Source organism: Triturus cristatus, chromosome 3_1 (assembly GCF_964204655.1).
Source record: "Triturus cristatus chromosome 3_1, aTriCri1.1, whole genome shotgun sequence".
Classification (NCBI taxonomy): domain Eukaryota; kingdom Metazoa; phylum Chordata; class Amphibia; order Caudata; family Salamandridae; genus Triturus; species Triturus cristatus.
Genome location: NC_140583.1, coordinates 666,328,065 through 666,345,045, shown reverse-complemented (window position 1 = coordinate 666,345,045; position 16,981 = coordinate 666,328,065). Strand labels below are relative to the sequence as shown.

General features: G+C 46.2%; 2 protein-coding genes across 3 annotated transcripts in view; both read right to left on the bottom strand.

Moving 5' to 3' along the window:
• Positions 1 to 16,981, bottom strand: part of CEMIP (cell migration inducing hyaluronidase 1) — a 908,751-nt gene that overhangs the window by 396,148 nt on the left and 495,622 nt on the right. The window lies entirely within an intron of this gene.
• Positions 13,505 to 16,981, bottom strand: part of LOC146860776 (cell surface hyaluronidase-like) — a 665,184-nt gene continuing 661,707 nt past the window's right edge. For both annotated transcript variants that reach the window (XM_085644718.1, XM_085644719.1), the window contains exon 25: positions 13,505 to 14,017. In XM_085644718.1, the coding sequence (XP_085500844.1) occupies positions 13,863 to 14,017 (155 nt within the window). In that variant the 3' untranslated portion in view covers positions 13,505 to 13,862. The remainder of the gene's footprint in view (positions 14,018 to 16,981) is intronic.

Sequence of the window (16,981 nt, the reverse complement as noted above, 5' to 3'; positions counted from 1 at the left end):
GCCTGTGCTCGTTGTTCATGAGTGGCGAGTGGGGGCTCAGGGCATACTCAGCGCTCATTGTTCACTGGAGGTCACAGCTGGAGTCTGCTTCTGTGCACTAAAGGCCTGCATTAGTGCTGAGTTGACACTGATTAATGTTATCTGAATGAACCCGGAGCAGGCGCACCTCCACTTACACCTGTCTGCTGAGGTCACTTCTGTAAATATTGGAAATACTCTCGAGAGACAGGTGGTGTTTCATGAACCATACCTATACGTTAAAAGCAATGCTGCAGAGTCCGAATATGTAATGAATATAGCGGAAGTGAAAGATGGCCAGTGTTTTGGTGCTGCGATTCACCTTCATCACTAGCAGAGCTGCATCAAAAGCAGATGTATTCAGAGACGCCAGGGGGGCCGGCGTATTGCAGAGCACTGCAATCAGGCGCGCAACACCCATTGGACTCAAAGGGCTTCAGCACCCCCCCCCCCCCCCTCCCCGCCGTGTGTGGCAGCCCGGGATGAGACAGCTTCCCGGGTACGCACACAGCCGCACCCGACCACTTCACAGGTCTTTAAGACCATTTGCATGTTAATGAGGCCTCGCTGTTGTTTCACCCCTTCTAAGAGCCCCTGCAGCTCCACTCTGCCTTTTGCTTAAAGTTTCAGGCCCCCCCCCGAATTTTTTTCTTAGCCCCCCCCTCCCCCCCCCCCCGAAATTTGGCTCTAGTTGCGCCTCTGACTGCAATCACCTGATTTCCAATGTCCCTGGGACCTACTGCCCTGGACTGGATTCCAGAACCTTCCTTAAAATGCCTGGTTCCGCACATTGGCGTGTATGGCTTTTACTCACCGACGCAGTGAGAAGATGTAACAGTTGTGTGGGTTTTATCCTATGTTCTTGGGGTTCCCTCATCCTGTGTGGTGTTTATGCCTGCGTGCAGGGTGTACATCGAGCCCGATGATGTCATGGTGATGTCCATTAGCCCATAAATCATATGGTATACATTTCAGAGTTAAGATGAGAGCGTTGGTACTACGTGGCCGTGCAAGAGCCCGAGCTCCACTCAGCGCCTGAGACTGCGCGTTCTTGAGTCTCCCAACCTCTGTCAGACGTTTGGCCGTAGTATGTCTAGTACAATTAAAAGCCTGGCCTGGACCAGTTACAGGCCAGCTGTATCACTCCATAAAATGGACTCCATTTTACTAGTATTTCACACATTAGGCTTTCGCCCCAGCTCTTTGGCTGGCGAGTGCTCTGAGAATGTGTTCTGACACCCCCTGGCCTTCTCCTCTTGGACCTGCTTCTAGGGGGACTCAAGGGGTGCTCCCGACCCCATTCCTATCGGATATGGCATACTCACAGAGTGCATCAAGCATAAGCTGTGGCAAATACAAGGAAGTCTGCATATGTTGAACCATGGAAGGGACCGGAGAGAAAGTGTGTCCAGGGCGAGAGGTTTTTTTCACCGTGAACATTTCATGTTCAGAGCACTTTCCATAGTGTGTGGATGGTGCAATGTTTACACAGCGTGTGAATCTCTTGTTTTGGTTTTTTGACACACTACATGAGTCATTGGCTGATAAGACTCACAGTGGTTAATAACGTTTGAAAATTTTGTGAGTCATTGGCTGATAACAGTTTACACACAGAGTGGATAAGAAGAGTTTAGACTAAGTGTGAGAAATTGGGTGATAATAACTTACATACACTGCATGAGGTATTGACTGATAAGAGTTTACACCCTATGACTCATTGGCTGAAAATGTTTACACACTCAATTGGTCATAGGTTAAGACATCCCACAGCCTGTGGATCTCTGGCTGCTAAAGGTTTAGGCACCATATAAGTCACTAGTTTAGATAAAACAAAAGTCATTGGAGGATAATAGTTTACATACTGTATGAGTCACCGGCTGATATAAGTTTCGACGCTGTGCGATGGCTTCTAAAACATTACACAGACCATGAGTCCAGTATACCTACAGTCTCAAATATTAGCCAATAACTGTTTACTCACAGTATGAGTCATACATTGAGAAAGTTTACACTTAGAGTTAGTCTTTGTTAGTTTACACACAGTGTGATTCAGGTAAAAAGACACAGGGCCTGATTTAGAGTTTGACGAACAGTGTTCTCCATGGCAAATGCAAGGAAGCGCCCTGTCCACCAAACTCTTGGCCCACGAGCCTCATTAAGACTACAGACCGCGAACTTTCCATGGATAGGTCTCCTGCTGTCTCAGATGGCCGGAAAGAGCGGGAGGCCATCATACGGCCCACCCTATTTAGGTCTCGCCTAGTGACGCAGCGCATGCGCTGCCCGCCTTGGCAAGACCTATTGTCGTCGGTTTCTCTGCCGAAGGGGGACAGGAGATGTGCACGCGTACGGACAGGAGATGTGCACTCCATATGCGTGCACATCTCCTGCCCCCGCGTAGGGCTGGCGTTTGAATTCAGCGCGCGCATGGCATGCTAGCACTTTCCCTCTCTCCCTTCCTCCCTCCCCTGACATTCAGTATTTACATTTCACATTGAGCCTTTTTTGTCATTATAATGCGTACAACATCCATGTCTCAGGCATGCTCAAGACACAGGAGACATCACGGCACACACTCCCTGCCTCTCCCTTTTGCTCTCCATGTTGTTACAGTGAAGTTGTGCCTTGAATTACAACCAAAATAAACATAACATGGAGAGAATGGAGGAATTTTCATTTGTGAAAGCTGACTCTACTGCTCCATGAATCGCTGCTGCTCCGCACCACACAATAAATGCGGCCACTGTACAATGTCGGCAACAAACGGTAGAACGACTTCTCCTTTAAGTGTAGCGAGTCCGCGCTGATTCTTTGACCTTGGCTTCAATCAACATGAAAGCGTTTGCACAATGTAAGAAGCCACTTTTTTTTACAGCTAGGTCTTCGCAGTACTGAATTAATCAACAAAACAATGACGTGTCAATCTTTAAAGCCATATTTGAGGCTGTTTATACTGAAAACAGTTTAAGCTTGGTCTTCACTATTCCACAATCCTGTTTTCTGTCTCACAAGTGCCGGGTTGTGTGCCAGGCCTCCAATGCCTACAAAGGCCCACATAATTGGGCTGAATACAGAAAACATATTATTTGTGAGGTGTTACCCGATGGCAACGAAGCTATGCCTTCTCCACAAATATAAATGTCTACTTCTTTCCATAGCACCTATTGCCAATATTTAGCGGGTCCCCCAGCACGTCTACTTTCTGTCTGATTAAGGGGCTTTGGAAAGCGAGTGATTTTCCAAAGATCACACTTTGATACAATGGGAAAGCTGTAACTGGAACCGTAAGAATAAGCTCAACTCGACTGCAAGTAATAGCTTACTCCATGCAACAATCACTTCAAAACTTCACAGAGAATCAGGGCTTTAATTTGTGCTTCACAGAATAAGTTACCCATGATGCTGTACGTCACACAGATGAATTATGCTGTTACATATTTTGATGAAAAAGGGGCTCTTCATTTGCAGACAAGGCCACAGGGAACAATTAAACAACCACTGATTCCAAGTAAAACATTAAAATACAGGTAAGGCACGTTAAAACTTAGTTTTATTGCCTTAGACAAAGCGAAGTGTGACATATGCCTTTGCCAATTCAACATTTTTAAGTAACGGTAATCATTTTTACATCTTTTTATTGTATTTTAATGTACATAGTAAGTTTCGAAAAGAATACAAAACTGGCAACAACTCTGAACAAACTCTCACACCTCTCCCCTACTCAACCTTGTGCCCTGAAAAAACAGTTAATATTGCAAAGCAGGAAGTAGGTTTTAGACAGCACTTAGAGTTTTCTCAAAATGTGGATTGAAATTTGGGCTGCACCTACATATCATGTCCATGTTGAGGTACTCCTGCTGAAGTGATTTCTGCGAATCCCCAGTTATAGCCCTTCCTGAGCGCAATTGCAATATCTGTGATCTGCCTCTCAGTTTGCCACAGCTAATATAAAATGAAACACCTCCAGACATCTGGCTTTTGCAAGAACTCAAGACCACTGGAATATCTGGAGCAAGTGCCTAGGCCCAGCACCCCACCCCCTCTTGTCTAACTGATCCCCCGAACAGTCTAGGCACTTTCAGACCGGCTCCTTCCGAGGAGCCCGCCTCGCTTTTTCGTTTCAGCTCCTTTACTCGCCTCTCTCCCACTTTCAGCTTCTGCCAAGCTTTTTCCTTCTGCTCCTTCTCTTGTGTATCTAACTGCTCCATCTCACACCTCATTTCCGTCTTTCACTCTTGCTTTGACCCCTTTGAGTCTCTTGTTTACTCTTGCCTCTCATCTGCTCCTTTTGCACATTTTTCTCTACCCCCTTGAGCCTCTTTTCACTTTTTAGGTCGAGCCTGGGAAACGCATGCGCTTCTCTGCGAGCCATGCTTTATGAAGCCCCGCCCACTCTCCGCCCATATTTGTCATTGGCTTGTTCCACTGTCCTTCCTAAATGGTGGCTTCTAATTCGTTAATAGGATTGTAAGTCCCTCCTTAGTATTGCCTTGTCTTCCTTTGTAACCTCTCATGAGGACTGGCCCTTTTACTTCGATTGTTGCACATTAAGTCTTATTTACTCTGTAAGCACTATTTTCTTTAATGGTTTCTCCTACTGCAGGCACTACATGCTTTCCTGCAACATTCAGCGTGCCATGCACGGTTTCACGGGGAGCTTTACAAAAAAAAAAACATTTGTTTGTCATCTTGACAAACAAATGCTTTTTTGGGTAAAAGTGCCTCATGCCGCGAATTCACTTTGATAGTGGGCGCGGACATTTCTTTAGGCACGGCTCGTCTTAAGAAAGTGGCGTGGCCTCCATTAACCTGAAAGCCAGCATAGGGCGCTTGTAAACAACAAGCATTTGCAATACAATATGTCTTGCATTTTAGAAATTTTTACCTATTGGTACTGTAAATGATAATGCCTTTTATTATTGCAGGTTTTTAAAACACAAAATAAAAGGCATTGTCATTTGCCATACCAATAGCTCAAAGTCTCGCAATTGCGAGACCTATTGCATTGCAAAAGCTTGTTTCTGCATGCCACTGACAGGTAAACCTGCTGGCGAAGGAAAGAAAAAATAAATACTGACCCCCACACTCGGGGGGGGGGGGGGGGGAATCCAAGGTTGTGGTGGCCATGTGTGTCTTTGTTTTTTAAAATGGGAGTTTGTTTTTGATAAGCAAAAAAAGTTAACAGTTTGGTGGACAGCTACCAAAACTGACAACTGTCCAACAGACCTTTGGCACTGTGAAGGGAACCGCAATGACAGCAGATCCTTTCAACGTACAGAGATGACTGCTGGTCTGGCCGTCATCTCTAAATCTGGCAAACAGTAGTCCATCGGGCTGGGGAGGGAGGTAAATTTCTCCGCCACCCTCACAGTGGTGCTAGGAGTGGTGGTGCTGGTCAATGTCAACATTACAATAAAATCATAGAAGTTACCAAACCTTTGAGTATTACTGATGAGCTAATGAGTATGTTTGGCATAAGTTTGTTTTTGTGTATATGGAGATAATGGCATGTCTTACATTAGTGCAGCTAGTAACCGAGGAAGGGGGCTCAGGAGTAATCTCTCAACTAAAATCTGGTGTCTCATTTAATGGCATGGCAGTTTAATGCACAGATCCTCAAGCCTAGGAAGAGACTAATGGACGTCAGCTACATTTAAATAACAAGAAATAACATTTAGTAGTGCAATGCAGTGTAACAGACCCTATTATAATCTAACCTAAAAAGATCAGTTGCCAAATCAAAAAGTTTCATAAAACCAAATAACTAGGAGTGGAGATCATTGGCCTACAATACAATGAATTGTGGGGCTGCTATGTATTAAGTTTAATTTAGATTTATTCTGTTAAAAATGTTATTAAACTGTAGTCTTAACTTTCTGTGCATCACTCAAAGACAAGATGTAGAAATCTTAGTTTATTAATTTACTTCTCAATAACATAACTTTGGTCAAAGGCAGAAGCCCGAAAATTAAAAGATCCCACAATTTGAACCAAAGCTGTGATGGCACCAAACAAGGAAGCAAGTGAGCAAGAACCTCCCTAGAAGAGCTCCTATGTCTCTTTCATCCAGGCATCTACCCATTCATCCTTTCACCCTTCCATTCAGCCTCTAATATCCACCATTTCACCACCCCATTCTATCAGCCATTCATTCTTTCATCCATCACTCAGTCATTCATCATTCTGTCCCTCCATTGGTCATTCCATCTATCCACCTGTTCACACATCCATCATCTATGCATGCATCCATCAGTACATCCATCCAACCCTACTTTTATCATTTGATTTACCCATTTATCAATAAAGCCATTCATCTATCAATTAATACTTTTGTCTATCTATCCATCCATCCATCCTTTCACATTTCTATTTATTTTGCCCTCCATCCATCCTCACAGATTTCCATTTACAAAGTCATCTATCCATACTATAAGATTTCCATTTGCTCCGCAATCTTTTAACCCATCCATCCATCCTCTAACATTTCTATTTATTCTGCCATCCTTCCACCCGCCCATCCATCCATCCACTCAGATTTCCATTTACTTTGCCATCCTTTCACCTACCCATCCTTCCATCCATTCACCCCTTCATCCACCCATCCATCCTCTGATTTCAATGTGCTCTGCCATCTATCCATCCTCTCAGATTTCTATTTACTCTGCTATCTCCTACTCACCTAATCACACACCCATCCTTTCACCCACCCATCTAGTCATTCTGTCACCCACTCATCCACCCATCCTCTTAGCCACTCATCCACCCATGCTTTCACCTGCTCATCCGTCAATCCTTTCACTCATCCATTTCTCCTTTCACCCACTAATCCATCCTTACACCCACCACTTTCACCCACCCACCCACCCATCCATCCATCCATCCATCCACCCATCCATCCATCCATCCATCCATCCATCCATCCATCCATCCATCCATCCATCCATCCATCCATCCATCCATCCATCCATCCATCCTTTTACCCATCCATCCATTCATCCTTTTACCCATCCATCCTTTTCTCTCACTCATCCATCCATCCTTGCAGCCACTTATTCTTTCACCCACTCATCTCTCTATCCTTTCACCCCCTCAAGCATCCACTCGTCAATCCTTCTTTTCCTTTTCCATGAAATCATCTTTCTTCCTTTTAGAATTAATTTTGATTTTTTTCTGCCAAGTTGCAGGTAAAAAAATCTCATAAAGAACCTCATACCTGCCTTAGCTGGTAAAGGGAGGGGTGGAGGTTCACAATGTCCCTTCATCCCATGACATTCTAGCATTAGGATGAACAACAGGCCTGACTTTGAAAACATTTGTGACATTCCGAAAGGGAGCTAGCAAATGGTCAATCTCTGTGATACATTGAACAAGTTACTTACCATCGGTAGCGCCTTATCTGGTAGAGAATCTATCAAACCGCAGATTCCTTACCTGAGAATTATCCCTAGGCGTCAGACTGGATCAGGAAGTTTTTCTTGAGCAGTACCCCTGTGAGTGGGTAGGTGGCAAAGTTCGGCCATGCATGCCGTTGTCACCATCGTCTGCGCCATAAGTTAATTTTGGGTTGCCTTTATAGGCACCCATCTAGCGAAGTGACGTCAGTTACTTTTCGCGATTTTCTACGCTAGAAGTGTGGAGCCACGAAGCACACTGACCACTGGCGTGAAATACTAGGGCACTGAAAGAGGAAAGCCCTGTACCTAGAAATCCGTTTGCAGAGCGGGGAGGATGGGTGTGTTGGTAAGGAATCTGCGGCTAGATAGAGTCTCTACCAGATAAGGTGTTACCAAAGCTAAGTAAATTGTTTCATCTGAGAGAGACTTTTAGTCTCAGATTCCTTACCTTAGAATAGATACCCAAGCAATACCTCCCAGAGGTGGGTCCACGGACCAATTTCACATGAGGAAGTCCTATAGGACTGAATGGGCAAAGGTTTGTAAGGAAGCCCACGTGGCTGCCTAACAGATGTTCAAGACTGGAACTCCGCATGCTAAGACAGTGGTTACAACTTTAACTAAGGTGGAAGGAGCACACAAACGCTCAGGATGTTGCTTTTTAGCCAATATGTAGCAGATTTTAATACAGAGCATACACCATCGTGAGATGGTCCTCTTCTGTATGGTCCGTCCTTTCTTCTCTCCGACATACCCCACAAAGAGTTGGTCATCCACCTGGAAATCTCATGTGTGGTCAAGGTAGAATGACAATGCTCTTTTTGGGTCCAGATAGATAGGGAAGTTGCTCCTCTTCCTTGGAGGGATGAGGCAGAGCGTAAAAATTAGGCAGAGTGTTGGATTTTCCTACATGAAAGAGAGTGACCGCTTTCTTGAGAAGGAAGCCCTCGTACGAAGCACTAGTTTGTCTGGGTAGATTGTATGGGAAGGACACTTGGATGAAAAGGCCTGAAGCTCACTAACCCTCTGGGTAGATCTTATTGCCACCAGGAAGACTGTCTTGATGGTAAGGAGCCTGAGAGGACAGTTGTGCAAGGGCTCAAATGGAGCACACATCAGGAACATAAGGACTAAATTAAGGTCCCACCGAGGCATAACGAAGGGAGAAGGAGGGAACAAATGTTCAAACCTTTCAAGAACCTATGTACAATAGGGAATTGGAAGAGGGATAGTTGGTCAGGCAACCGCAGAAAAGCAGATATAGCAGAAAGGTATCCCTTAACAGTGCCCAGAGCAGAGTCTTGCTGGGCAAGGGAAAGAACAAACAGGAGAAACTGAGAAAAGGGAGCAGAAAGAGGGTCAACTTGTTTCTCTGCGTACAATGCCACAAACTTGCCCCAACGGCAGGCATGTACCATTTTGGCAGAGGGACGTCTGGCTGCCAGAATAACATTGCAGACTTCAGGTGGAAGGTCGAAAGCTGTCCACTATTGGCACTCAGTCTCCATGTAAAAAAGGAGAGTGTTGGCAGGTTCGGGTGGAGAACCCTCCCCCACTGCTGTGACAAGATCCTCCCAAAGGCCTCCTGGGGGACCAATGGCATATTCAACAGCTCGGAATACCAGACTCTCCAAGCCCTGTTCGGGGCCACAAGGATGACTTAGGCCCTGTCATACATGATCTTCTTAAGAACTCTGGGCAGGATTGGTATGGGTGGAAAGACGTACAGGAGGCCTGAGCTTCACTCGAGATGGAAAGCGTTTTCGAATTAGATCTGCCTTGGAAACTCCAGTGCACATAACTGCTGACATTGAGCATTCTAGTCAGTGGCAAACAGATCGAACCAAGGCTTTCCCCACTGCTGAAAGAGACCTGGCACCACCTCCAGATAGAGACACCATTCATGATCCGCTAGGCATCTTCGGCTGAGTTCGTCCACTCTGCCATTCAGAGAGCTCACCAGATGATGAACCAAGAGGGATATGCCCTATTGTTCCAGCTATGTCCAGAGATGCAGGGCCTCTTGACAAAGGGTTCACAACCCCACCCAGCCTGTTTGTTGCAGTACCAGATGTGGGCGGTGTTGTCCATGAACACTTGGACTAGCCTTCCCTTGATTGTCGGAAGAAAGGCTTTCAGTGCCAGCCGGATCATCCAGAGCACCAAAAGGTTGATGGGGAGTCCGGATCCCACCAGAGACGAGAGGCCTCTGATCTCCATCTCTCCCAAATGGCCACCCCATCCCAGGAATGATGCATCTATCACTACTGTTGATCTGGTTGGGGAAAGGAGAGGGGTCTGCTGCTCACCCAATCGCAGTACTCTCTAAGATCTGGATCATGTTAAAGAGATTCCCCTGATGCTGCAACCACTGGAACTTCAAGTCCCACTGCAGAGGCCACATATACCAATGGGCATACGTCACCAGCATGATGCAAGAGCATCAGAGTCAGTCTCACCAATATCTAGGATAGAGGCAGGAACATTGGTATCCTAGCCTGAATAATCTGGACTCGCCATTCAGGAGGATAGGCCCGAAACTGCACGGTGTCCTGAACAGCTCTTATGAAAGGAGGAGTCTGAGAGGGAGTCAGATGGGACTTCGGCATAATGATAGTAAACCTCAGCGAATGCAGGAGGTACGCCATAGTCTGGAGGTGGGAGATGACAGCCTGGGGCAAGCCCGCCTTCAACAACGAGTTGTTGAGATGGGGAAGACTGGCCCCCCTGATCTCCGCAGATGAGCAGCAGCCACCGCGATCGCCTTTGTGAAAATCTGTGGGTTGCTAGTAAGACCAAAGGGGAGTACGGTGAACTGAAACTGCTTGTGACCCACTGTGAACAACAGGTAACGTCTGTGGGCGGGCAGGAATTGAAAGTAAGCGTCCTGAAAGTCCAACGCTACTGTCCAGTCTCCAGGGTCGAGGGCAGAGAGGACCTGATCAAGAGTGAGCATTTTGAACTTCTCCTTCTTGAGGAAGAAATTGACGGAGCACAGGTCTAGAATAGGACGAAGGCCTTCGTTCTTTTTAAGCACCAGAAACTAGAGGGAATAGCAACCACAACCCACTCTGGCATCGGCATAATCTATATGGCTCCTTTGGCCAAAAGAGACAATATTTCCTTGCAGAGAAGGGACAGATGGTTCTCCATCAGCCTGTAGTAAGTAGTGAACATGGAGGGAGGACTAGTCTTTATGGGGAGGGAGTAGGGCCTTCGTATGATGTGCAAACCTCACCAGTTGATGTTCTAGACCTCCAGTGGGCTAGATTATGGTGGATCCTGCCCCCCACTAGGTGCCCACAATGGTAAGGGGGCAGACTATATGGGTTTGGAGGCTGCGGCTGCCGGGGTAGGGGTGGACTGGCCTGACCTCTGGCTGCCAGAGCACGGGGTCTGTGGGTACTGCATCCTCGGCCACGCAGAGGCTGGGAAGCATGCATGCCACAGTGGGTGGGCTGGTAAAGATGTGGCCGGAAGCCCCTTCTGTGGCCACAAAAGAGGCGAAAGGCAGATTGAGGGTGACAGGGAGCAATGGAAAGGCCCAAGGACCTAGCCATAGCCCTACTTTCCTTAAAGCGCTCCAGCGCTGAATCTGCCTTGCCTCTGAAGAGACGGGAGCCATCAAAGGGCATATCCATAAGTGATATTTGGACATCCCCAGAAAAGCCAGTAGTCCTCAACCAGGCATGGTGCCATAGGGCCACTGTCAATGAAACCGCTCTGTCCAGTGACTTGGTGGTGTCGAGTCCACAGCTAATGATGAACTTTGCTGCATCCCTCCCATCGGCAACAGCCTGGGAGACCATGGCCCAGGCCTCCTCCAGAACCATTGACAGCACCTGTGCAACTGTATCCCACAGAGCGTGGGAACAGCATCCCAAAAGGCACACAGTGTTCACTACCCACAATGCCAGGCTGGTGGAATATTTTCTTGCCTAAGTTGTCCAGCCTCTTTGATTCCTGACCTGGTAGTGTGTTTGGGAATGCGCCTTAGTTTACTCAATTTATGTGGGAAGTGGAGGCTTGAACGACCAAGCTCTCCAGAGTAGGGTGTTTTGTGAGGAATTTGGGGGTAATCTTGAGGTGGGCAGTGGAGTCAGGCTACTGTCCTGTTCATATGAGGACCTGTGTTGGGCAGGCCCGAGGTCCCAAGCAAGACATCAGCAAGTACCTCATTAAATAGGAGAAGCAGTTCTGAAGAGGACACTTCCAGCTGAAGCATCTCCGTCAAGACATTAGTCTTGATTGCACCAAGGGCAAGCTAAGGTCCAAAACTGCAGCCGCCCTCCTCATTACTATTGCAAATGAAGCTCCATCCTCCATATCCACATTGGGGGAGGAAGCATGCCAGTATCTGGAGAATTATCCAACCTGCTGACGTCTGCCAAATCCTCACATCAGTCCATGTTGCTATCATATGGCTGGTATTCTTCAGCATCCAGCGACCCCTCCGATTCCTCCCCGAGACCTAGCGCATAAGAATTAGGCTTGGGCTGGAGCCTGGAAGGCATGGCTCCCATCAGCACCAGAGTTGGTACTGGTCGATGCCCTCCGGCTCCATGTCGCAGTCGGGGATATAAATGTGGAAGGCGCCACTGATACCAGGAGTGTCAGCTTTGGGACCGGCACCAGGGAAGGTCGGCATGGCATGACCGGCACCCATCCGGATCCATCTGTGGATCCCTGGAGCTCGACTGGCACAGGAGTTGCCAGCTTGGATGCAGAAGGTTCCCCTCCCAAACCTACAGGGCCCAAAGCATGCCGGAGGGAACAGACAGCCCAAATATGAGGTGCATAGCCTCATAAAACTATTTGAATTGGGAAGGGGTTGCCCCGGCTCCTGGAAACTCGGGGAGGCTCAGAGCCGCAGAGCCAGCCCTGGCGCTGGTTCAACCATGGAGCCAGGCCTCGAGTGACTCTCCCTCATCTCGTCGGCCGATGGACGAGGTGAAGTCGAAACATGCTTTGACTTCTTCTTCTTCTTCCTAGAATGACCCTATGACGTTGAGTGCAACGAGGATTTCAGACTTAACAACTGCTCCAGGGACCTTACTCTAGACCAGGATCTGGATTGTCACGTCATCACACGTCGAGCCACCAGGAGCTTGTGGAACCACTCCCTCAAAGCCTTCGGGTGCATGGTGTGGCAATCAGAGAAGGCCTTTGGGTCATGGTCACACTGGAGGCACCAAAGGCACACAAGGTGTGGGTCCGTCACCGACATCAAGTGGGGCCAGGTGCCACAAGGCTTGAAGCCAGCCTTCATAGATGATATTCCTGCCACACCTGGAGGAAACACATCAACAAAATGTTGAAAACAGTTAGTCAAAAGCTGACTAAGGGTTAGCTCTTCCTAGGGTCTGCGCTGACTGGCACCGAAAGAAAAGAATTGATGTCAGCGCACTGGGGTTGCACCTACATAGGCACCACGCATGTCACTTCTGGTGTGGATGACGCAGACAATGCCACACGGAGGCAAATGACGCCACGAACTGGGGCATAGGGGTACTGCTTAAGAAACATTTCTGGATCCAGTCTGATGCTTGGTAGTAATTCCAAAGTAAGGAATATGCTGCTAGAAGTCTCTATCAGATAGTCAGCTTTCACATGCCTCCTCCTTTCATGTTCTCATGAACTCAGAGTATAACTTATAATATTAAAATGGCATCGCTTTCAGATAGACAAATGTTGATCTACAGAATAAAATGTTGTGTTGTGGTTAGTAAGACTTTTTCTGCACCCTTATTGCACTCAGTTATCCTTCTGTCGAACCTGCAAGTGTAGGGGTGCTGCAGCACCTGCCACACCCCTGTTTCCAATACCACTGCAACCTGACAGACTGTACACCATCCACCAAAGCCTAAATCTGGCACTTAATCACAGAATGAACCATTGGCAGGTAAGCATTTACACACAGTGTGAGTCACTGGCAGATGACAGTTTACGCAGAGTGTAAGAGTGCAAAACACACCACTATGAGCCTCCCCCATCACCTGTGTTTCACTCTTTAAGGGAGGAGCTGATGATGCCCATCAGGACCTTTAAAATTTAATTTGCTTTCCTTGCATGAAACGTTTCACACACACATACATTCTTAGGGCATTTATTCATTACAATAAATACAAGTGTAACAGACTACCATGCAATCTTGAATGTAACAATTAATAATATTGTGCCACTGCAATAATGTCAAGTTCCTTCTATGCCTGTTTAGAAAAAAACTATGACATGAAGTTAGGCATTTCCTCCTACTCAAGAGAAACTGAGGACTTGTGTTCCCTTGACCAATCGAGGTTCTCCAACGAAGAGAACTCTTTCCTCCATCACAAATGTTCAAAGACCCTCAGACACCATGAGGGAACACGACATTCTTCCACCTCTGAAGGTCGAGGTGTTTCTCCCCAGCCTGAGGAGAGCTGGACCTTTTTGTACTCCCATTTCAGTTCCTTAAGGCTTTGGATGTGAAGTTGGGCACCTGTACTCTCTCTGCATCAAAGGCAGGTAGGACAACAGTGAGGCAGGTCTTTGGTCAGCAGAATGGTTCAGAATTTGAATCCAAGAAGGTGTGGGCTGTCCCTTGTATCCTAGCATGGCAAAACTTCCTGCAGAGTTAAAAATAGAAAAGAGCTGGTATCAACACGAAGGAACCTGTGCAAGATTACTCTGTTCTCAACAGTGCATCATCAATGTTTGTTTCATTGTATGTAGAGGTTTTCCCTATCTCTATCAAAGGCAGTGAAACATGCACACTAAAAGCCACAAAGAATTTAAAGATCAACCTGCAGGGTTGCCAACTTGCAAGGCTAAGCTGCAGACCTGTTAAAATGCAACTGTGAAACTGCATTATCTCTTAAGCACAATGAAGAATCTCAGTTCTCTCGATGGATTTTTACTATTTTGTTCTGATCTGTTACAGATATACATGACTCATTCAGAACCCAACCTGTGGAACATTCCCATCCATCCAGTAACTATACTATTTGAGTGTGACTTCACTAATAAGTAATATGCCAGGGAGGCCTCTTTTTCAGATGCAAACTCTCCATCCTCTTCCATGATTCTCCATTCTTCTTCTGCATCCACAAGCCCTCAAACTACTACCTCACCCATGAGATCTCCCACTCCATTTCCTCCCCTATGACACCCTGCCTCAGACTTTTCACTAATGAGACCCCACTCTACATCCTCACCCAACAGCACTCGCTCTTCATAGTCACCCATGAAGTCCCCACTTTACTTATTTAGCCATGAGATCCTCTATCTACTTCCTCACCAATGAGACCCTCACTATAATCTTTCACCCATGAGACACAAGTGTACTTCCTTACCCACTAGATCCATTAAATTTCTCAAAGATAAAACCCCAATTATTTCCTTACCCATGAGTCCCCAATCCACCTCCTCAACCTGTGAAACCTCGACTTTACTTCCTTATCCATGAGACCCCCCACTTAAATCTTTCACCCTCAAACCACCACTTCCCTACCCAAGACAGCCAGATGCCACACTTACCCAGTGAGACCACCACTGGACTTTTTCACCCTTGCCAACAAACTTGAATTCTTCAGCCAAGAATCCTTGCTTTGCTCTTACCATAATAACACACCCCATTGTATACTTCACTACTTCCATACTTGTCTCTTCTAAGGAACTCATTATTTTAGCCCCCCTAAGAAGGGACCACAAGAGACAAACATAAATTTGTCAAGAACTACGTGCCTCTCACTGCTAGGAATGCAAAAATGAGGTCTGACCTCAGCCAGCAATGTTACATAAGTGGGAACAAGGAAAAATACACACATGAGAGAAAGCATGGTTGTGATTAATGGAGATGCGAGAGCGGGAAAAAGAACAATTATGTTCTCCATCTTGGTTAAGAAAATGTTTCCAAACCCTTTATCAGAAAGCATGAAGAGGTGCTTTCACAAGGAGCTAGTGAAGGGTAAGTGACAATAGAGGTGGTCATGGTGGAGAAGTATATAATCAGAACAGACTCAAGAGAGGTTTCCTTTACATGGAAGAATGATGAAAGAAAGAGTGACAATGTCCTCAGCCACTTCTGTTCAAGAAGCAAGGGTTGCAGTAACAGTGAGATACATCTCAACATCTAAAGCAAGAGAAGCGAGTTAAGAACAGACCTCCATCCATCCGAGAAGGCCAGCTTAGACCAGTCAACCTGATTAGTAACGTACAATAATAAACCACACTTGTATACAACGAACTAGGCCAAGGCGAAATTTTAATTCTGCCGGAATAATCAGAGTAATTATGCATTACTCTTGTGATGAGAAATTACCACAATTATGCAAATACGCCAGCTTTGTACTTACGAGTAATTTGGGACAGAAATCCTTCTACAAGAGCACAGGAACAATGAACTAAGAGAGAGTAGCTGCTGGCTAGAGCTGTTTGTGTCCTGTAACAGTTAGTGCTATTTTCTTAGAGCAACCTGCATCCTCATGCTTATTTTGAATGCAAAGGTCCATTTTGCACCAGCAAAATATCACTAAATTCTGGATTACACTCCTCACACAATTATGCATAATTACGAGTAATTTTGCTGTAATTATGAGCCAGAGAGAACTATGCTAGTTACTCCTACCTCTACAATAAACCAGACCACATACTGTCATTGTTAGTCCTGTCAGCCTGAGGGTGGTCTTCTCTCCAACTTTTTGCCTTCCTCCTCCATTTTTTGTGATCTTGTGTTTATTGGCATTAGGACTCTGCACACTTTACCGCTGCTAACCAGAGCTAAAGTGCACATGCTCTCTCCACTAAACATGGTAATATATGCTTATACCCAATTGGCATATTAGATTTATTTATAAGTCCTTAGTAAAGTGGTACTATATATGCCCAGGGTCTGTAAACTAAATGCTACTAGTGGGCCTGCAGCACTGACTGTGCCACCCACTTCAGTAGCCCTTTAAGCATGCCTCTGGCCATTGCAGAGCCTGTGTATGCAGTTTAAAGTGCCATTTCGAGATGGCAAAATAAACATTTTGCCAGGCCCAAACCTTTCTTTTTAATACATATAAGTCACCCCTAGGGTAGGCCCTGAACAGCCTAGAGGGAAGGATGCAATGTATTTAAAAAGTAGGACATGTAAATTCATTTTTTTTACTACTGCTAGGCCTATCTCTCCCATAGGATGACATAGAAGTTGCCTTATTTCATTTTATAAGTGTAATTTACAAATAGGAAGAGATAACTTGTTCATGTTTGGTGTCCCTGGAATCCTAATTCAAAATCCTAATTTATGGTGAATTCGGATTTTGAATTATAATCTTGAAAATGCCACATTCAGAAAGTTGGCATCTTCTTGTCTTCACCATTTGGTGCCTGCAGCCTGTCTCTGGTCACATCACTGGATGTATGGACTTTGTGTATTATTCCTAGACAGCCACACAAAATGGGAGTTTGGGTGACAGGATGGGCCATCACTGGCAGGATGGGATGGAGTTGCTGGTCCCAGTCTCATTTACACCTGAAAGGGCTGTGTTCTGTCTCCACACAAAGGGCTTAACGACCCTGCATTGTCACTTTAGCCAGCTTGGAGCCAG